This window comes from Lactuca saligna, chromosome 7 (genome assembly GCF_052625555.1).
Source record: "Lactuca saligna cultivar CGN05327 chromosome 7, ASM5262555v1, whole genome shotgun sequence".
Lineage (NCBI taxonomy): Eukaryota > Viridiplantae > Streptophyta > Magnoliopsida > Asterales > Asteraceae > Lactuca > Lactuca saligna.
In genome coordinates, this window is record NC_136423.1 from 47,770,905 (window position 1) to 47,792,369 (window position 21,465).

The window sequence follows — 21,465 nt, forward strand, 5'->3', positions numbered from 1 at the left end:
ATCTCATTCCCGAAGGAAACATAATCTAATTCCAATAGGATTCATAATCTCATTCCCGTAGGAAACATAACCTCATTCCCGTAGGAATCATAATCTTGTTCCCGAAAGAAACATAACCTAATCATGTAGGAATTATCTCTCCACTCTTCTCATAATCTCTCATGTGAATGATATGGTCTCCCCATAATCTTACACATCACATGTCTCATAACATTTTATCTAATCATCTTCATTTTTGATCTTCTACTACCAATCTTGTACTTAATTTATTAAGTACTTATTCTAAATCTTCATCTACTAACATATATGTATTTAACATAACACCCTTATAATCAAGTCATACATTGACAATATATCATCATCTAATATGTTGTAGGTATTTAACACAATACAACTAATATCTAACCATACATAAATACTTGTTTATAAGATTATGTTTCATGTAATCATATTCCATCTTCATCTAATATTTTATAGGTATTTAACATAATACCATTTACATCTAATCATATAATTCATATTTATATTCATTTAATATCTTATAGGTATTTAACACAATACCATTAACATTTAAAGCATATATATATATATATATATATATATATATATATATATATATATATATATATATATATATATTCATACATAAAATTTTAACACATATAATCATTCTAGTGAGACATAATTATAACTCACCTAGTTACTTAGCGAAAACTAACTACTTGGCTTTAAAGCTTCAATTGATGCATCCATGTTCTTTGCTTAATGCCTATTCATACATCAAATCAAGGTCCTTAGAACTTGTCTTATCCCATTAATAGCCTAATCACTCTCCAAATCAAAATGATCACTTAATTGATCATAATTCTAACATCTCATCTTCTACCTCTAAATCTATTTTACCCGATGAATTAGACATCACATACTACGTAATTCATTACACTCTAAACTCTATTGCATTAGTTCATTTTCCTTACCAGTTAGCATTTGAAACCCTAACTATCCATATATAGATTTTACCATGGAAATCATATATAAAGCTTGTTCAAAGCATCGAAACACTCTCAATAATATACTAAGTATGTTATAATCCTATTAACTCAAACAATCTAACCAATCTAGTGTCACACCCCAAAACCATTGAACGGCGGAAACATTCTGGAGCGGAGGACATCATGTACAGTATCTCAACAATGAAAAGTAGTAAACAAGCAACAACATCATCCATTGCATTAATAATATAATTTTAATACATGTGTGTTCTGTCAAAATTTGATAAACACTAAAGCATAAATCAAAATGAAAGATGAGTCTTGAACTAGCTCCATCTTCTCTAAACCTTGCATCGGTACCTGTCTATGTTTGACCTGAGGATACAAGAAATTTTGAAAGAGAGTATCAGCTTTAAAGTTGGTGAGATCATAAGTATTATTGTGTCTTAATTTGTAAAACTTGTAATTAAAGACTTGACATTGTTTTGAAAGAAAGCTCGTATAAGTATGAAAATGTTTGTAGAACAACTATAAACGTTTGAAAAATCCTAGAAATCCCTATGATTCCTACTACTATAAAAGGTAGTCTTCTACCAAGACCCGACTATTCTAAATGTAGTCTTCTACCAAGACCCGACTGTTCTAAATGTAGTCTTCTACCAAGACCCGACTGTTTTGATTGTAGTCTTCTACCAAGACCCGACTGTTCTAAATGTAGTCTTCTACCAAGACCCGACTGTTCTGATTGTAGTCTTCTACCAAGACCCGACTGTTCTAAATGTAGTCTTCTACCAAGACCCGACTGTGTTACTATTATTATTATTATAAGAAATTGTATCCTTTGGTACTAGGATACTCAAATATAATTCACCTCATCGGTTATGTGAATGAGTCACAAAATAAAGGTAATAATATAACTAAACAAAGTATTACCCTTTGGTACTAGGGTAACTAACAGTGTTAACTTTAGACATCCGTAGATGTACATTTACCTCTGTTGCTAACAGCTGGGTGTAGGAATAGTTAATCCCTTAAAGTATACCTGTAATGGTATCAACCGTAGGCATCCGTAGATACTCATTATCCTCTATAGCTAACAGTGGCTATAGGAATGGTTAGTCCCACAAAGTATCCTTTGGTACTAGGATATTAAATCCAATCTATCTCGTCGATTATGTGATTGTATCACAAGGTAAAGATAAGAATGAGGATTTTATAACGTAATCTATACATATAAAATGTAATAATAACTCATCATATATTATCTATGTAAATGTACTCATGTAAATGTAATCATGTAAATGTACTCATGTAAATGTAATCATGTAAATGTGCTGTAATGTTCAGTGTGTACTAGTTGTAACGTGTGTTCTCTCTCTATCTAGCAAGTATTGAATCATGAATGGACTGACTCATTGTATGATATCGTGTTCTAATAATAGTTCTAGTAGCTTCCTAAACTACCCCTATGGTAGTTTACTAGTAATCTAACTGGTACGTATGGACATGGATGTATACCCTTGCTACCCAAGGGTATTGAATGAGCTGGAAGAACCTTTATGACTATATATGTACACATGATATATAACTAATATTTAAACGACCTTCGGACGGGTACCCGATATCCCACCACACCACATCTCAAGCGCGAAAAGGAAATAGGGTGGATAGCCTTCCTAAGTCTTTTAAACATTTCTTATATAACTATACATATATAGGCATGCAATTGATAATATAAAAGCATAGAATAAGTTTGTTAAAACCTTTGAACATAATTATTATCTAAGAAACGATCAACTTGATGTCAATCTATAAAACGGTTTGAAAGCGTGGGTTTTACGAAACAGTTTTAAGTATAAAAGAATATTTGTTTGAAACACAATTATAAATGAGTTTGAAATGAAGCGTACAGAGTAAAGTGTACAACTTAACAAGGAGTTTTAATCATATAAAATGTTTATGAAAATCATTTGAAGGAATCTGTTTGGTAAAATGGCTAATAAGTAGCCAATCATTTGAATGTTGCTTACTAATCACAGTGATTGATATAGTAACTAGCATAATTCTACTTGTATCGCCCCCCATAAAACATTTAAAAATAGTTAAAACATTGATTAAGGGGTATGAACTCACCTGTAGATGGTGGTTTGGATGAACTAAACGGTGTAGGATTGTTAGGCGTCAAGTAAGGACTTGTACACACACTACAATCCTAATGAACATATAATCACACATATATGCACTAAATTAGTCTTAAATTACTAATTGATAATGTTAATACATCCTAGAACATAATAAACACTTTATATAAGTGTTATAAGCCCTAAGGATTGCATCTAAGCTATTGTGGGACAAGGCACTTGGGTTTAGGGTTCCAAAGGACCCTATACTTGAGTTTACTCTCCATATAACCTCACACATGGAGTTTACATGGAGTTTACGGTTGTAAACTCTTGAGTTTACGGCCGTAAACTCCAAGACTTAATGTCCTTGGTTGTTTTGAGGTGTTAAATGATCCCTAGAAGTATTCCAACTTGGTGGTTTAATTCTTGGAAGAGTTTAGGGCATAGAAACACTCCTTTGAGGAGTTTACGGCCCTAAGGCCATTTCCTTTGGAGTTTACTATGGTAAACTCCCTTGGAATGATGTTTTTGATGCTTTCAAGTCCCTTGCACATGTGGTATAGGTCTTAGGTTTTTATCCCAAGCATATGAAGGCCTTAGGCACACTTTGGTGCCTTTGTTTGATGTTCACAGCCCAAGAACCTTATTAGGGTTGTGAACTCACTTTGAGGGCTGTTTTTGATGTGTTTTGGTCCTTTATTTAAGTGGAAACAATTCATAGTAATTGTCTAAGGCTTTAGGTGCCTTAAAAGCACCCTTTGATCCAAGTTATTGGAGTTCACGGTCCAAGATCATCTTGGGTTGTGAACACCCATGTTTTTATGTTTCTTGGTTGTTTTCTTGTCCCTAACACACATATATATGAGTCTAAAGCAGTAGCATAACACAAGGGAAGGTCTAGGCATTGTTTCGGGAGTTTACCGCCCAAGAACACCTTGGGGAGTAAACTCCTAAATCTAGTTATTTGGCTATGTAATCTATGTTATGAACACATTTTAAGCTATATAACACTACTAGAGAGAGGTACTCACGATTTGAGATAAAAAACCGAAGATCCGTGAGAGAGAATTCGGCTTTTCTCTAGTTGGAAATGCAACTAATGAATGAATATGGTTCAGATTTCTATATATAGTCCTGAGATTTTTGGCAGAAAATATTTTATTCCCAGAATGAACTCTAATATCATAGAGTATTGGAATAACAGTGTTGCACAAAACCCTAGTGCATCCACTCTCCTGATATCTCCTTAAGTGCTAAACCTAAAATACTCAAACTTATACCCAAAGTCTGGAATTTCACTGTAACTGTTCTAACTTCTATTGGCTTGATATGGTTTGTTCAGAATGGAAATTTCAGGTTGTCACATCTAGTAATTTCACCATTAAAGCTTAAAGCTTCATTAAACGAAAATATTGTTACCTCATTAGGGAAAGGATGTTAATCCTTGTTATCCTAATTTGTAGCTCATGTTATCTCCTTTTTGGGTTCAAAATCGTCATTCTCCAGCTCTCCATCAAATTAGGGAGGAGTTGGTCCCAGAATGAACCCTTAAAATGTTTTGATTTGTTCAATCTACATAACCACATCATGGTAACATATCTATCGTTTCATGGTGTGCGTAATTAGGTTGTGTTCTCCCTTTTACCGCATCGTGATGCCTTTTTCTTATATCAACCTACTTTTGTCACCACGTGCAGGTACCCATATACCACTCCGTGGTGCAAAGTACATTGTCATCGACTTATGATGTAACTTTCATCCATATTACTGCTTCACTAATCACGTCATGGAAAAAACCTTGTCGCATCATGGTGCTTGCACTTTAGTAGGTCCTTAGCTGATTCCATTCCAGCTTTGGGACAATTTTCTTCTAATCTTCTAACACTTATAACTTCTTCATTTCAAACCCGTTTCTATTACCTTTATATCCACACAACGGTGGTGATGAGTTTTACAACTCCATTAAGTCACTCAGGACTAACTACTTATGGGTCTTAATCTATTAAGTCGAAAACTTGGCCCAAAAAGCATAAAATTCTCATTTTACCTTTATGGCCTAAATGCACAATCTCTTGCATTTCTTCTCATGAACTCACTTATCTCATCTTATAAAAGTGAGTTAGACTGATCTTGACTAATTTCATGAACTTACATCTTTTTAATTCATGAAATCCCTCGTAATGACCAAATTACCATTTAGGTTAATTATTCACCCAAATTCAAATCCCTATAAATTTTGGGTTCTTACAAAAACAATCGATGAAAAATAAAAAAGGCCAAGCCTAAAGCATGGACTTTGACAGAAGAATAATGGGGATTTATATCCATCTAAAGGTAGCGGAAATATCGAAACTTGATATACCTAAGTGCACATGTTACCTAGAATCTATATTTTACTATTATAACAACATACTTTGAAAAATGACAAAAGTAAATATTACCAACCTCATATTCAATTCTTTTTTATCTTATATGTGCCAGCTTGTTGCAAAGATGAAGGATCTAAAAGAGCACCCCTCTAATGGAATCAAACCCAGCGCACCAAATTGCAAAAGGATTCAACCCCAAGTTAGGGTTTATATGAAAATCACCAAACCCTAAGAGAGAGGTTATGATTTTCATCCAATAAGATAGAGAGAGAGAGACGGAGAGAGGGAAAAAGAGATAAAATATGGATGATTTTGGGAGGAAGGATAATTGGCTCTAGGATTTACCCTAGTGTTCTATTTATAGGCAGCTATTAGAGTAATTTATCCTTATCTGATTCAAACCAGCCTTATCCATATCCAAGGGATATGAAACCGTCCATCTCCACTTCTTTAGGAGTTTCTAGAATATTGCAGTTAAGCCCTATGATTAATTAATATTCAACCTCCTTAATTAATTAAATCCTTTTAATTAATTTATCAAAAATATAATTTATAATTAGTAAATTAATTCCTTAATATATTAACATATTATTTACTCATTGTCCTTATGATATCATAGTCTCCCACTTGTACAACTTGTACAGTTCGTCCACTTTTAGGATGAAATATTTCTCTAATTATTAACAGAGAGTAGTCATTTATTGCAACTACCAAACTCTAATTAGAATTTGGTCCTTTGGCAAGTGATCAATTTATCACTTTATTCTAGATATCTCTATCTATGCAGTTATAGCGGTCGAAAATCAAATATCGGTCAAGGGCCGATATTCGATATATAGGTTATCGCAGTGGGATATCGGCATTTTTTATTACGTATAATAATAATAATAATAATAATAATAATAATAATAATAATAATAATAATAATAATAATAATATAACTACTTAACGTAAAATATATATAAATATAATATCTAGTAGAAAATTCAAAATGTGTTGATGTTTTAAAGATAATCTAATCAAAACATGATCTAATCGAAACATAATCTAATCGTAAGCCATGAAATCTTCCTCCGAGTCCACATCAACCAAGGCATCCAATTGTTAATCAAGATCATTCACTTCAATTCTAATATCATCATCAACATCATCTCTGTAGCGCTCTCTTTTGCTCCTAGTTGTTACCCCAACTTCTTCATTTCTTCCCATTGCCTCTTGCGTAGCTGACCAAAGAAGACCATTCCACCGTCAACAAACTCTTGAAGCTCAACTTCTGTTGGTATAACCCAATCATCATTTTCCTCTACGTCTCTCAATAAAATAGGATCCAAAGATCTGTTTGATTTTAATGAATTGTAGCGCCTTTGTAACCTTGTGTTGTATTGGATGAATACAAGGTCATTAAGTTTTTGCTGCAAAAGACAATTTCTTTTCTTTGAATGTAACTGCACACAAAGAATAAAAGAATTACTTAATGAAGTAAATAATCTAAATTTAATATTATTTATAAAAAGTACTAGTTAGAAACCAATTACATTGTCAAATGCACTCCAATTGCATTCACAAGGTGAAGCACTACATGTCTGACTAAGGACTGTGATAGCAAAATTTTGGAGCAAAGGCGTGTCGATCCCATAAGTACGCCACCATATATTTACATTTTATAAATAAGTGAAATGACCTTATAAAAAATTATGCTATAAAAACATGTAAATATTTTTAAAATGTTTTACTTACATGGTGCAACTTTTGTCTTAGCCCTTATAGCAGCTGGAGATCCAAATTGCCCAACTAAATCAATGTATAGATTCAAGTCTTGCCTCAATTTATCATTGTCATCATTATCGGGAACTAGACGATCTATAGCAACATAAAGTCCCGTCGCAATGTCGTTGTTCTTCCGTATCTCCCTTGAATTTTCCCCATAAAAAATGGCAGGATTCAAGTAACATCCAACTGCATATTTAATAAAGATTTAGAAGTAAAACTAGGAAATTCTATTAAAATAAAAAATATAACCTGCATGTAACGGGTGATGAAGTTGGTCGCTCCATCTTGCTTGAATCATAGCCCAAAGTCTAGTGATCATTCTTTCATTAGGCGTGCCACTCAGATTTTTCTTAATCTGCTCCTTGGCTCTGTTTACTGCATCATAGATGTAACCCATACATGGCTTCTCTTCTGTATCAACCAATCTGACCACATCCACCAAAGGAGCTAGCACCTAACAAGTAAAGTGTACGCTATCCCAAAATTCTTGTTTTGCAACTATTCGTTCAACTTTCTTTCCAACTGACTTCTTTGCAAAGTCACTTTTCTTCCATTCTTCAGAAACGAACAATACTTGAATATGATGCCGATTCTCGTGGATACTCTGAATTGTATAAAACTGGGTTGCAAACCTAGTTACACAAGACTTGTGCAATTCCTTGTTCTTCGTCAACTTCCTCATCAGATTAAGAATTCTTCCGTGGTTGTAAATGTAGACAACAATTGCTCTTGCATCAGCCAAAGTATTTTTTATCTTCGGTATTTTTTCACCAATATCTCCTATCATGCGATTCACACAATGTGCTGCACACGGAGTCCAAAACAACTTGGAATGTTGCTCTTCTAAAATCTTTCCAGTAGCTTTAAAGTTTGACTCGTTGTCTGTAATGAACTATAAGAAAATAAGAAAAAGAATTTAATTAATAAAATGATTATAAATTTAAAATAAAAAATAATATTTAGAAAACTAGAAAGTAAAATTACCTGCACAACGGTCTCCTCTCCAACATCTTTTATCACCTCATTTATCATTTCCACGATCAATTGAGCATTCTTTACATGCTCTGATGCATCAATTGATTTCAAAAATACCGTTCCAAAAGGACAATTGACTAGGAAATTTATAAAACATCTTCCTTTACCGTCTGTCCAAAAATCGGACATAATGCTACACCGATATTCCTCCCAATGTGGCCGGAATGAATCTACAAACTTTTGAGTATCTTCTGAATGTTTTTTCATCAATGTGACACAGATATTATGATAAGATGGAGCTGGCATACCTAATATAAAGTCATAAAATTAAGTATTTAAGTAATAATAAAATAACCAATAAATCTTTAATCACATTTAAATACCTCTTCCATATTCACTAATGGAATTGATCATATCTTGGAAACCTTCGTCACGTACGACATTGAAGGGTAAACCAACCGAATAAGCCCAAGTTGCAATTTTATCCCAAGCATTCATCTTTAAATTCTCTTTTATTGGATTATTTTTATCAAGTGTACTTTGCTTTTTTTTTCCATGATTAGTCTGATAAATTAAATCGAGTGGACCTCGTACATTGCTAGCACCCACAAATTTCTTTTTCTTTGAAACATTTCTTTTTGATCTAACTTCTTGTACAACGACTTCCTCATCCTCATCTTCATCTTCATCAGAAAGATCAACGGTGTAAGATCTAAGAATTTCAATATTTCTTTTCTTTTCCTTTTGTATCTTATCTTTTTCTTTAATTGATGCCATGCTTTCTTTTGGATATCTACAGTCACATTCAGACAACCGGTGACTTGCCCTGAGGTATGAGTAAGATGTTGCTTCAATCGTGTGATTCCTCCACTTACCATCTTACCACATAATGTACACCAAATGCTTTGTTATTTTGTGGGATCTCTCCACTCTCCCCATTCCCATGCCATATCTCCATTCAAACATTTTATCCCAGTTCCGGCATCAGACGATATTGTATTATTGTTTGTGTTTGTAGGGTTTACAGATGCATGTGAGGATGGACCATCCATCATCAAAGTTGTTGCAAAAAACACGATCAGTAACAAGGTAACAAAACAACATGATAGCTTAAGAATAAAGCACTTGTTTCAAACTTAGACTTTTACAATAACATGATCCTGTAACAATAAAAACTAACAACTAACAACCAATATATGTAAAATAGAAGTTGTATATTTAACACAAATACAACATCAAAGAAACTTGTAAGCCGTAGCAACTAGAAACTTAACAGTTAACACTTAATTACAATATGACAATATGACAATATGAAAAATGCATGATCAGTTAATATTTAAAACCATGAATCCATGGCTTAATAATAACAACTAACAACCAAGTAAAAGAAAAAATGAAAAATATACAACATATTGTAGACCTAGACCGAGGATACAAAGTTACAAACGGAAAATAAAAGAAAGATAAAAATTCGGGCAACATCAAAATGAGATTCATTCGAAGCTAATAGTATCAGGGCCAAAAATAACATCAGTTAATGGAACAATAGTAGCTGAAGATGAACAAATTTGGGCCAATTAGAATTTCGAAGCTTAATAGTGGAAGAACCAAAGATGTGAACGTACCTGTTGAAGACGAAGAATAGTAGTTGCTGAAGACGAAGAACCGTAGCTCCTGTGTTGCTTAACAGTTGAGGAACCGAAGAAGAATAATGGAACAAGAATCGCGAATCAGTGTTGAAGTCCCAAATTCGCTGACTCGCTGTCGTCTGGGTTGAGTACGAACAAAGCAAATCCGATTAAAAAGCTAGGTATACAATTGTTGATTGGGAATTTCGGGTCAAACTCAAGAGTGACTTTAGTCGTTTGGGCTTATGAGCTATGGCCTATGAGTATTAAATCCAAAAAAAATCAAAGTTTATGGGCTTATCACAAATTTGGCTCGAAAACATATTTTTGGGAAAATCATTATATAACCGATATTTAGGAATCAAAATAGCAGTGAAATATCGGTAATTATCGCCGATATTTGCGGTTCCGATATTTTGTGCCGATATTTGATACCAATATTTTGAAAGGGGGCGATAACGATATCCCACCTGGATAGCGCCGATATTAACCACCTAGATCTTTATGAACGGGAGTCATGAATATGAGTCAGTCTCATTGTTCAATATTTTGTTTCCTTATTAATGATTTCTTACATTACATCCGACTACTAAATCAAACACATCAATTTATTCAGGGCTAGACCAAGCGCTTCAGATGTCAGCACCGAATCAATGAGGAGCCCATAAATATCGCTTCCCAATTACGAGAAGGAACAAATAAACTTTAACAACATAGTTTATGCTTAATCTTCTAATCACTTATGGAATATCCTTTATAACTACCAGTTAGGATAGCGTTGGTGCACACCAATGAACAACAGTTTTTGAAAACAAAACCCCATATGTATCTTGGTTTGAAGAATAAAATATATTTTTGCTAAAAAATTACTCGTAACTAGATCCATGAAGTAATATCTAAGTGTGGGTTGTTCCAATACTTAAAATCTCTATTTTCAAGTACGCATGCAGTATTAGTGCAATCTCTATTGCAATGCCCAAAATACTTTCGTCAATCAACCAATACTCATGACAATCTTTAATACCGACATTCACTCCTGAGAATGCGACCGACTATGGAGTTTTAAACATAATTAAATATTTTGGAAGTTGGTTCAAAACATGAAAAGTGAAACACAAGATTTTGAATTAACAAGATTTTGATAGCAAACCAATACTCTTTCTTAAGACTCTTCGAAATAGACATAAAAATGTTACAAGTCATATTGTAAACATGTTTCATAATAACTCAAACTTACAACTAAAATACTACATAAAATAACTATCTAATCTCACGCCAATCATCCTCGCATGACAATCATGTTTCTCTCTTGATAGTGGCTTTGTGAATGGATCAGCAGCATTATCCTCGGATTATACCCGACTCACGATGATATCTCCATCTTCTATACGATGTCAAACATAATGATATTTCCTCTAAATGTGTTTGTAATTACCATGGTCCTTGGGTTCTTTAGTCAAGGAGACTGCACCATCATTATCACAAAAGATCTCCAGTGTCTCTTTGATGTGTGGTACTACTCCAATATCACCAATGAAGCTCTTTAACCATGTAGCCTCCTTTACAGCTTCACTTGCTGCAATGTACTTAGACTCGCATGTTAAATTTGTCATCATCTTCTATTTGGACCTTTTCCACGTAACAACGCCTCCATTAGGCAAGAACACACCTCCTGATTGTTAGCACAAGTTCTCTTTATCATTCTAGAAACATACGTCTATGTGACATGTAACTCTTAATTCTTCTTTTCTACCATATACCATGTCCTTAGTTCTTTTCAGATACTTGAGGATATTATTTACGACCGTCCAAAGACTATAACCAGGTTTCTCTTGATATCGACTCACCATGTTAAGAGCATATAAGGTATTAGGTCTAGTACATGTCATGACATAGATGAACGATCCTATATCAGAAGCATACAAGACACAACCCATTCTCTCCACTTTATGTCCAGTTTTTGGGTGATTGGTTGTTACTCAGTCTTATGCCATGTTGCATGGGTAGATACTCTTTCTTAAAATCTTTCATTTTAAACCTTTTCAAAACCTTATCTAAGTATGTACTTTTGATTAGTTCGATTAAATGTTTAGATCTATCCCTATAGTTCCTAATGCCCACTATGTAAGCTGCTTCTCCTAGATCCTTCATAGAAAAACATTTTCCAAACTCATTTTTGACACTCTGCAATGTTGGAATATTGTTTCATATAAGAAATATGTCATCAACATAAAACACTAGGAAAACCACGTTACTCCCACTAGCTTTAACATGTACTCAAGATTCATCCTCACTTCTAGAAAATCCAAACTCTTTGACCTTTTCATGAAATCAAAGATTCCAGCTACGTGATGCTTGTTTGAGTCTATAAATGGACCTATCAAGCTTTTAGAATCTATTAGAATATATTTTTTTATCAATAAAGCCCTTCGTGTTGTGCCATGTAGACGTCCTCTACTAATTTCCTGTTAAGGAAAGTAGACTTCATGTCCATTTGCCATATTTCATAATCAAAGAAACTAGTTAAGGCAAGCAATATTCTAATAGACTTAATCCTGGCTACCGGTAAGAAGTTTCCCTCATAATCAACTCTTTGTATTTGACTATAACCCTTCGTAACTAGCCTAGCTTTGTATGTGTGTACATTCCCACCCATGTCAGTCTTTTTCTTAAAGATTCATTTGCATCCAACAGTTTTGATGCTAGATGTAGGATGAACTAAATTCCATACTTGGCTATCATACATGGATTACATTTCATTTTCCATGATCTCCTTCCATTTATTAACTTCATTGCATGTCATCACTTCCTTGTAGCTAGATGGTTCATCCATACCTACCAGTGTCTAATCACTGTTTAGTACTTCTCCTTTAGTTTCAATATGGAAACCATAAAAATTAGGAGGTAATTGAACCTTATTAGATCTATAAAGTGGAGGAGTTGGAATTATGCTATTTTGCTCAACAATTTGATCAACCTCTGGTTGAGTGCCAGTTTCAATTTTTGGTCCTTCTTCATTTGACTCTTGAATTTCTTCAAGATCAATTAGGTTCCCACTAGCTTCTTTGGACTTGAGCTCTCACTCAAGGAAGAAGCCCATTTGAGCAACAAAAACTTTGTTCTCAAAAGCATTGCAAAAAAGATATCAAAAAGACTTTTGAGGATACCTAACGAATTAACACTTTTTCCGATCATGGTTCTAGTTTATCATTCGCCTCATAAAGTACATATACTTTGCAACCCTAGATTTCTAAATGTGAAAGACTGAGAGGTTTCCCATTCCACATTTTGGAAGGTGTTGTATCGACCTTCTTAATTTGTAGGAGGTTAAGGATATTAGTGACTGTCTCAAGAGCGTAACCCCAGAAAGTTATTAGAAGTGTAGCTCGAGTCATCATAGATCGAACCATATTGAGTAGTGTTCAATTTCTTCTCTCAACAACACCATTTAGGTGTCGTGTTCTAGGAGGAGAAAATTGTGAAACAACTCCACAATCCTTTAGATGATCGATGAATTCAATACTCAAGTATTCTCCACCTCTATCAGAGTAAAGCATATCGATCTTTTTGTCCAGTTGGTTTTCAACTTCCTTTTGGAACTCTCTGAACACTTCAAAACTTTATGATGTATGCTACATTAAGTATATATAGCCATATCTACTAAAATCATCAGTAAAAGTCACGAACTAACGTTCACTATGTCCAATGGTGGATCTGAACCGTCCACATACATCATTCTGAATTAGTTCTTATAGATCATTTCCTCTTTCACAGTTTCCTATGAAAGGCGCTTTCATCATCTTGCCAAGTAAGAAAGACTCACATACATCATTCGACTCCAAGTCAAATGATTCCAGGAACTCATCCTTTTGAAGCTTGGCAATACGTTTCTTGTTTAAATGCCTAAATGAAAAATGCTATAAACATGATTTGTTCAACATATTGGAAGAGCCAACATTCAACATTAGATTATTAGCATTGCTAACACAAACAACACTTTTATAAACACCATTCCAAGGACTTGCTTTAGAAATTAAAAAACCATTTTTATAAACTAAAATATCACCATTATTATTATCAAAACCATAACGAAACAACTCTTGAACAATACGTGAAATGAAATCATGTTTTTCCCATATTTGGTGAGTAACAACAATTAACTATACTAATGAATGTAACATCCCAAAATTTAAAACCAAAAATTTTGTTTTCATAATAATAAAACCATCAACCAAACATTTTCCGAAAACTATAAAGGAAAATCAGAGTATGTTAATGAATCATCGCAATACATCAAAGTCAGATAAGGTGGAAATCATTATATGTGCGATGCGATCACCCCAAACTCTTCCCCTTCAATCCGGAAGTACCTAAAACATAAACTAAAACCGTAAGCATGAAACTTAGTGAGTTCCCCAAAATACCTCATACCATACATATCAAACATACAATGTGCCATGCCCAACAACCATCGGACCCCGCCCAGCTTAGAGCCTCACTCGGAATAAATATTTATGTATCATCTGATGGGCCCGACCTAACACACTCATCAGGGACCGCCCGACATCGGTCCCCGCCTAACTAGGGATGTCAAACCCCCCCCCCCCCCCACGGGGACCCCAATACCATACAGGACTAATTTTTAAAAAAATATGGGAACGGGGGTAGGGGAGAAATTAACCCTCGCTTCTTTTCGGGACCGGGATTGGGAGTGAGTATTTATGTCATGTACTCTCGCGAGGGCCCCGTTTATATTTATATAAAAAAATATATACCCCCATTTATATATATATATATATATATATATATATATATATATATATATATAATGTAAAATACAAATGGGAATCTAATTTTAATTTCAGGGCTTCACTGTGACATCCCCATTTTTACAGCCAAAAAAGACTGATTTCGTTTATACTTTTGGTTTGTATCGATGTGGACATCCCGAGTTTCGTAATGAAATGAAAACACATTTCTTTAAGAAATGTTTTGATAAATATTTTTATCATATTTTGTTTTAGGGACAAATTCCGCAACACCTTTTGAAAGATTAATCTGATATTATTTTAAAAGCATAAACGAAATCGGTTTTTTCTGGTCGTAAAAATAGGGATGTCACATTCACCGCTTCAGCTTTATTCGGTCTTCCCAAATCACGTTCGATTGAAGACTAGCACTAGCTTCGACTGGACTTTGGAGATTGACGAGAAGATGACCGACTCTAACAGTCCGACTGCGACTTCTCGAACTCCCACCCAAGACGCGACCGCATTTGACGTTTCCCGTCACTACCATCAACGCCCTTCTGCCTACCGACACCCTTTCACCTGTCTTCAACCTTCATGTCGACGAATCGGAATCAAATTTATTCGGTCTTCAGCCTGTGACTTCACATCCCGATAAGTGGTAATGTACCCTTAATTTCCTTCTTTCCTTCTCTGATACAATTGGGACTTGAAACTTTTATTTATGGATTGTTTGTTACTTTGATTTACCCTCGACTGTTGGCTCACGATTTCTGTTTCTTACTCTGATTTCTGTGTAACACTGTAACTTATGGTTTGCTGAATTGTTTTTGTGTATTTCATGGTTTTCTATTGTGTATTTTATGGTTTGGTGTTGTGTTGGATTCTAAGTGATTTGAGTATTGAGATGTTATATCATACATTCTTCTTCATTTTGGTCCATGTTAATTAATTTTATCATTATTTGATATATATATATATATATATATATATATATATATTAATTCACACTCATATTAACACAAAGCTTGTTAAGCTTTCTCGTGATGATGGTTGAGCCAGAATGTTTTGTCGTTGGGTAATACTAATTATAGTAACTGTGGTGTTGTCGATTTTTGTTGTTATTATGTTGGTTTTTATAAGAGAACTGTATGTATGTATGGTTTGTCTCTTATCCACTAATCCACTAGTAAATATATCATGGTCCAAGTTGAAAATCTGAATATGTTTAACTTATGGTCAAGTTACGGTTTGATGTTGTGTTTCCTCACTGTAAGTTTGATTATGAGGCTCTCTTGGTTGATTGGTTGAAGGATGATTAGGTTTTATGGTGGTTAGACTACAATTGGTATACTCATGTTTCTTTTTCTAATATTGTTATTGTGTCTTCTCACCATTTGTTGTTGTGTTTTCTCACCAATTTCTTTGCTTATTCTACTTGACCATAAGTCTATCAGTTTATTGTTGACAGATTATGGGATCTTACTGTAGTTGTTTACAGATTTTGTTATTTCGATAAAAATATAATGTTGATTTTTATATTTGTGCGAACCATTTTCAGATTTTTGTAATCATGTCTTCAGTAGAGCCGAATCAACCTAATGATTCAAACACGGTTAATGATACCGTCAATTCTACAGTTAACTGTAAGGAGAAACAAATGAAATTTATATCTTCAATGTGGCGTCATTTCACCTATGAAGAAGTTAATGGAACCAAAAAGGTTTTTTGTAAGTATTATAGAAAGGACGAGGGAATTGATGGTGATCATTTACATTCCGATGAAGACGACGAGGGAATTAAGGTAAAATTGATCAATTTGTCGTTTTGTATTAAATAAACTAATATAATAATTTACTTTATTATTATTTTTGTTATTTATTTAAGAGATATTCAAATGTCAATGAATGAAGTGTTAAAGGAAATTAATGGATACTGTAGATATAGTGAATTGGTCATATATTTTTGGACATGTCGGTATTTTATATTTGTAATTTTGGATTTGGCGTATTTTGCATTTGTAATGTTGGATTTGTCTTTGTAAGATTGTTGGAATTATCATTTGGTAATATTGGATTCGTAATGTTGGATTTTTATTTTTTTAGTTTCTAAAAGATTAGGTTTTTAAGTTTTTAAAGTTATTAAAAATAGTCTTTTTGCCTAAAGCAAAGCAATTTTTTAGCAAAAAAAAATCCAATTTTAAGCCTATAAACGGGGGTGGGACCGGGGGCGATGGAGGTAACTGGGGTTGGGACCGGGGGCTGTATAAATGGGGGATCCGAGGGTGGGACCGGGGGAGGGGGTAACAATTGATTTCGAGGACGGGGGCAGGGCAACTATTTTCGCTCCCGTTTGCCCCCGTTGACATCCCTACGCCCGACGTACATACAATACATATACATATGCAAGGTCACACATACAAATAACATACAGATAACCATAATCCATGGGTCGACATTGGTGCCTTCGACCTGCTAAATGCTAGGAGGAGACTTATATCAAACTGCTGAAAAATCATATAAATGCTCAGGCTGCTAATCTGGGAAATCTCCGCACTAAATATGATCAAATAGCATCCTAATTAATAATTAGGGCATAAACCAAATCCAAGAGTCTAAGTCTTTAACTCTGACTCCTAGGGTAAAAGACCATTTACCCTTCCCTTACAGGGCCTAAATATGAAAGCCCAAAAACCCTCAAAATGGCCCAACTAGCCCAAAAGTGGCCCAAAATTGAAGGAGGCCCGCAACATGGCATAAGCCCCGTGTACCCAACACATATGCCGTGCGTATGTTGGTTGACCCGAAAAGCGAGTTGCTAACCCAGTACGTGCAACATACTAAGGAGTATACCCATCGTACTGGCTATAGTCCCAAAATCTAGGGTCTTAATCCCTTAAGAACCTAACGTCCAAACCTAATATTTACTGCTAAATGATTGTCTTAATCCATAAAGTTGGTAACTTTACCAACTTTCATGGCTTAATGGGACCCAATACTCGTTTTTTACCATTAAGACGCATAATAAGAACCCTAACTCATGCATGGTCCAATATAACACATCAAGATAGCATTTTTATGCACATGGAACATCATAGAGGCTGAGATCTAGCATTCCTAGCTCCTGGAGTGGCTCAAACTCACAAGGATGACTCATGGGGCCAAAATATACCAAAATAAATCCCTAAACTAGATTTAGCAAGTTATCAAGGTGGAAGCTTTACACCTCAAAAAGCTTTCCAAGTTTGTGATGGTTCTAGATCCACAAGCTTAACCTACACCAATGCAACTTCCAAGAGCTCTTTTTCCTTTAAGATTACCAAAAACACCCTCAAAGGTCATAATCTCAAAAGACTCAAATGACAATTTGGGTTTCAATGTCAGGGTTTGGAGATGTGGAGGCTGGTCATATGAAGGTTTAAGAGCAATTTAAGGTATTTAAATAGGACTCAAACCATAAAAATTAAGGTTTGTACCAAGTGGCTATATGCCAAACGTACTCTACGTACGCCTAGCATACGTGGATGCTTCTGCGACCAACTTTTCAACCCAGTATGCCAATCGTACTCCTGGCTTACGTCAAGCGTATTGTTTAGGGACCCAAATGCAAAAAAAAAAATTAGGTTTGAGAGCAAAAGAGGAATACCTGAAATGCGAATGTTACATGTAAAATTCATTATTCAACATAAGCTTGTATTCCCCAACCTTCGTAATAGGCACAGTCCCTTGGTTACCCATGATCAGGTTCAACTCTCCATGCTTCAATCTTCTACTTTCCTTTAGTCCCCATAAATCCGAGCAAATATGAGTACCACACCTCATATCAAGAATCCAAGAATTAGAAGTTGGCATACTATGAAGTTCAATCATAAAAATACATGACATGCTACGTCCCTTGTCTTTATTCTTCTTTACGTACACAATGTATTTTGGGAAACTACATCTCCAGTGGACTTTCTCTCGGAAATACAAAGAAACTAACTCTTTTGGGTCAGTGTTAGGTGCAATATTAGAATCAACTTTTCTCTTAAGGCCTTGATGGGGATGTCTAACCTTATCCTTACCTTACTTTTTCTTATTGTTTGCATTACCATTCCCAATGGCCAAGACAGGAGCAGTAGGGTTGGAGCTTTTGTTATTAATTATACTTGCTTTGTTGTTTTTAACATCCCATGAAGCTCCATGAGGGTCTTTTTGAGATTGTTCATATTATAGTTCCTGATGAACATATTGATAATAAGAACTAGAAAACAAGCTCAAGACCATGTCAATGGTCAACTCCTTTGAATACTCGACACCCAAATTCCATAGCTTGTCAATGTACGACTTCATCTTTTGAACGTGCGCACACATAGAATTCCCATGTTGATGTTTTCATGCCATCAATGATTTGACGATCATCAATCTTTCTCGTTGAGCTTGCTCTTGGAACATTTCCTTGAGATTCTCGTTTATTTCAAATGCCCCATAGTTCTCAAATCAATTTTAAACACAAGTGACATGGTCTCCAACATAATGCAAGTAACTTTAGTAAATTCTTCGTCATGCTTGTTGTAAGTAGCTAAATCTTCTGGTGAAGTGTAATCATCCATAAAAGGGAGGACCTCATTGAGGACAAACTATTTTCCCTTCCACCTCAAGGTAATCCTTAGGTTACGAATCCAGTCCAAATAGTTTTGACTGGTGACTTTCTCCTTATGTAAGATCGAGATAAGCGAGAAGTTTGAGTTAGGAGTGGGAGGAGAAGGATGATTTGACTGGTGAGTTTCTCCTTATGTAAGATCGAGATAAGTGAGAAGTTTGAGTTAGGAGTGGGAGGAGGATGAAGATTTTTCTCGTTCGACATCTTCAAGATGAAATTTAGTTAGTTCGAATTTGTCCTTAAAATAGTTTTCAATCCTAAATGAATTATTAACAAGGCTAGGATCCATATTTCACTTCGAAATGTGTAAAGGGGTGTCGTAAACACACAAAAAAAAGTTATTTAGGTAGGCAAAGCAACTTACCAATTTCAAACTTTTGAAACTCCTAAATAATTTAAGATTCACAAACATTCAATGACATGTTAATCTCGATTGCGCTCATCGCAAATTTAATGATGTGGATACTATGGAACATTAAATAGATGGTGAATCAATCATGCAAAACCATTTGATCCTCGATAAAAAAGTATTATCATGTTGACATGCCGGTTAGCCATGCATGCTCCTTCAACAGAATAATTTCATGAGCGAGTCATCATTTTAGATATGTTTTCTTGCAAATGGCATGGCAGTTAACTACACACGCTCCATCATCGGATATAACTAAAGTATGTGTTTTCATGGATAGCACAAGACTCACGTTTTCGATTTATATAAAATAGGAATATTTTTTTTATTACTTGATTAGTACTTGTAATCTTCAAAGACAAAATCCGAACGAACCATTTTGGTAACTCCACTCTCAAAATATGAAAGGCGGTGAGGGGGTAAGCGTGAGCCTCATTAGGAATCAAAGAGACCTCTTTAAACCAGTATTAGAGTAAGTGAGCCAAGTCTTGATTCGACAATGTCTTTTATTAACATGTAAGGATACATGTGGTATTAAACCATATAACAAATTTTAGATATTAAATGTATAATCTAATCTTTCTAATTTAATTTTCTTATTAAATAAAGTTCAAGATAATATTTAAAATTTAAACTAGTTTATATAATATTCAAATATAACTAATTAAATATTCAAATTTAAAATACCAATTAAATAATATTTCAAACTAATTATTGGGTTTAAATATTCAAATTTATCCGGTTAAAATAATATTTTAAGACAAAGGCTTATCCCCAGATTTTCGAAATCAGTCAAAATCCCGAAACCTAACAACCCAGGCATGCGCATCGTGTTCTATAGAAAGCATGTCGTGCCTGTTGATTAACAAGTTTCTTTTTGTGTTCAGTTTTTACAAAGTTTTATGCTCATAATTTAAAAAAAAAATTGACTTTGATACCACGGATGGGGATTTATAGCATCAAGCACACTATCTAAAAGTAGCAAAAAATCTAAACTTCATATACCTAAGTGCATATGCAACTTAGAATCAATGTTTGTAAAATAACAAAAGTAAAGCTTACCAACCTCATATTCAATTCCTTGTGATCTCGTACGTGCCATCTTGTTGCAATGATGAAGGATCCAAAAGAGCACACCTCTAATGAAATCAGACCTACCACACCAACTAACAATAGGTTAGGGTTTATACGAAAATCACCAAAACCTAAGAGATGGGGCATGATTTTCAGAGAGAGAGAGAGAGAGAGGGAGAGAGAGAGAGAGAGAGAGAGAGAGAACGTGGAAGATTTAGGAGTAAGAATACAAGGGATATGAAAACCATCAATTTCCAAGTCTCCAGGAGGTTCTGGAATATTCCGGTTAATCCATATGATTAATTAATATTCAACATCTTTAATTGATTTTATCCATTTAATTAATTTATTAGAATAATTTCTGATTAATTTATTAATTTCTTAATAAATTAACATATTATTTATCTCCTTTTCCATATTCTATTTGGGTCATAAGACCAACCAAAAAATAACCTGCTATTCTTAAAAAATATAACTAAAATTGTTAATGATCTTCGACAGCATTTTCAACAAAGAGTTAGTGTTGATACAAACTTGGGTTAACATTTCGGAGGATTCGCGTCTAGGAAATGCATAATCGATTGACCATTTTTGACTATGCATTCTTGAAAGATTTTGTAAGGAGTTGGGTGAAGGTGATGACTACCGTAATAAACACCAACTAAATTCAAAGTGACGAGAAATCGCAAAATGTGTTTCGAAGATGAACATGTTATATAACAACGAAAAAAACCCC

At 34.4% G+C, this 21,465-nt stretch overlaps 2 protein-coding genes across 2 annotated transcripts; both read right to left on the reverse strand.

The window, feature by feature from the left end:
* Positions 1 to 6,429: 6,429 nt before the first annotated feature.
* Positions 6,430 to 8,712, reverse strand: LOC145006153 (uncharacterized). The gene is made up of 5 exons (XM_078965251.1): positions 8,613 to 8,712; positions 8,239 to 8,537; positions 7,504 to 8,146; positions 7,222 to 7,440; positions 6,430 to 6,929 (listed from the first exon to the last, which is right to left on the reverse strand). The coding sequence occupies exons 3-5, from the start codon at positions 7,649 to 7,651 to the stop codon at positions 6,886 to 6,888; spliced, it is 411 nt and encodes a 136-aa protein (XP_078821377.1). The 5' UTR covers positions 7,652 to 8,146; positions 8,239 to 8,537; positions 8,613 to 8,712; the 3' UTR covers positions 6,430 to 6,885.
* LOC145006908 (uncharacterized) lies at positions 7,709 to 9,006 on the reverse strand. The gene is made up of 4 exons (XM_078965930.1): positions 8,613 to 9,006; positions 8,397 to 8,537; positions 8,239 to 8,318; positions 7,709 to 8,146 (listed from the first exon to the last, which is right to left on the reverse strand). The coding sequence occupies exons 1-4, from the start codon at positions 9,004 to 9,006 to the stop codon at positions 7,709 to 7,711; spliced, it is 1,053 nt and encodes a 350-aa protein (XP_078822056.1).
* Between the last annotated feature and the right edge of the window lie 12,459 nt (positions 9,007 to 21,465).

What these genes read in the sequence shown, in the direction of transcription:
- LOC145006153 (XM_078965251.1), bottom strand. Translation starts at nt 7,651, where the DNA reads ATGGGTTACATCTATGATGCAGTAAACAGAGCCAAGGAGCAGATTAAG. An exon ending in TCATCACCCGTTACATGCAG is followed by an intron (nt 7,441 to 7,503) that starts GTTATATTTTTT and finishes TTAAATATGCAG; the next exon opens with TTGGATGTTACTTGAATCCT. An exon ending in TAAGACAAAAGTTGCACCAT is followed by an intron (nt 6,930 to 7,221) that starts GTAAGTAAAACA and finishes CTTTGTGTGCAG; the next exon opens with TTACATTCAAAGAAAAGAAA.
- LOC145006908 (XM_078965930.1), bottom strand. Translation starts at nt 9,006, where the DNA reads ATGGCATCAATTAAAGAAAAAGATAAGATACAAAAGGAAAAGAAAAGA. An exon ending in CATTAGTGAATATGGAAGAG is followed by an intron (nt 8,538 to 8,612) that starts GTATTTAAATGT and finishes ACTTTATATTAG; the next exon opens with GTATGCCAGCTCCATCTTAT. An exon ending in GAGAGGAGACCGTTGTGCAG is followed by an intron (nt 8,147 to 8,238) that starts GTAATTTTACTT and finishes ATTTTCTTATAG; the next exon opens with TTCATTACAGACAACGAGTC.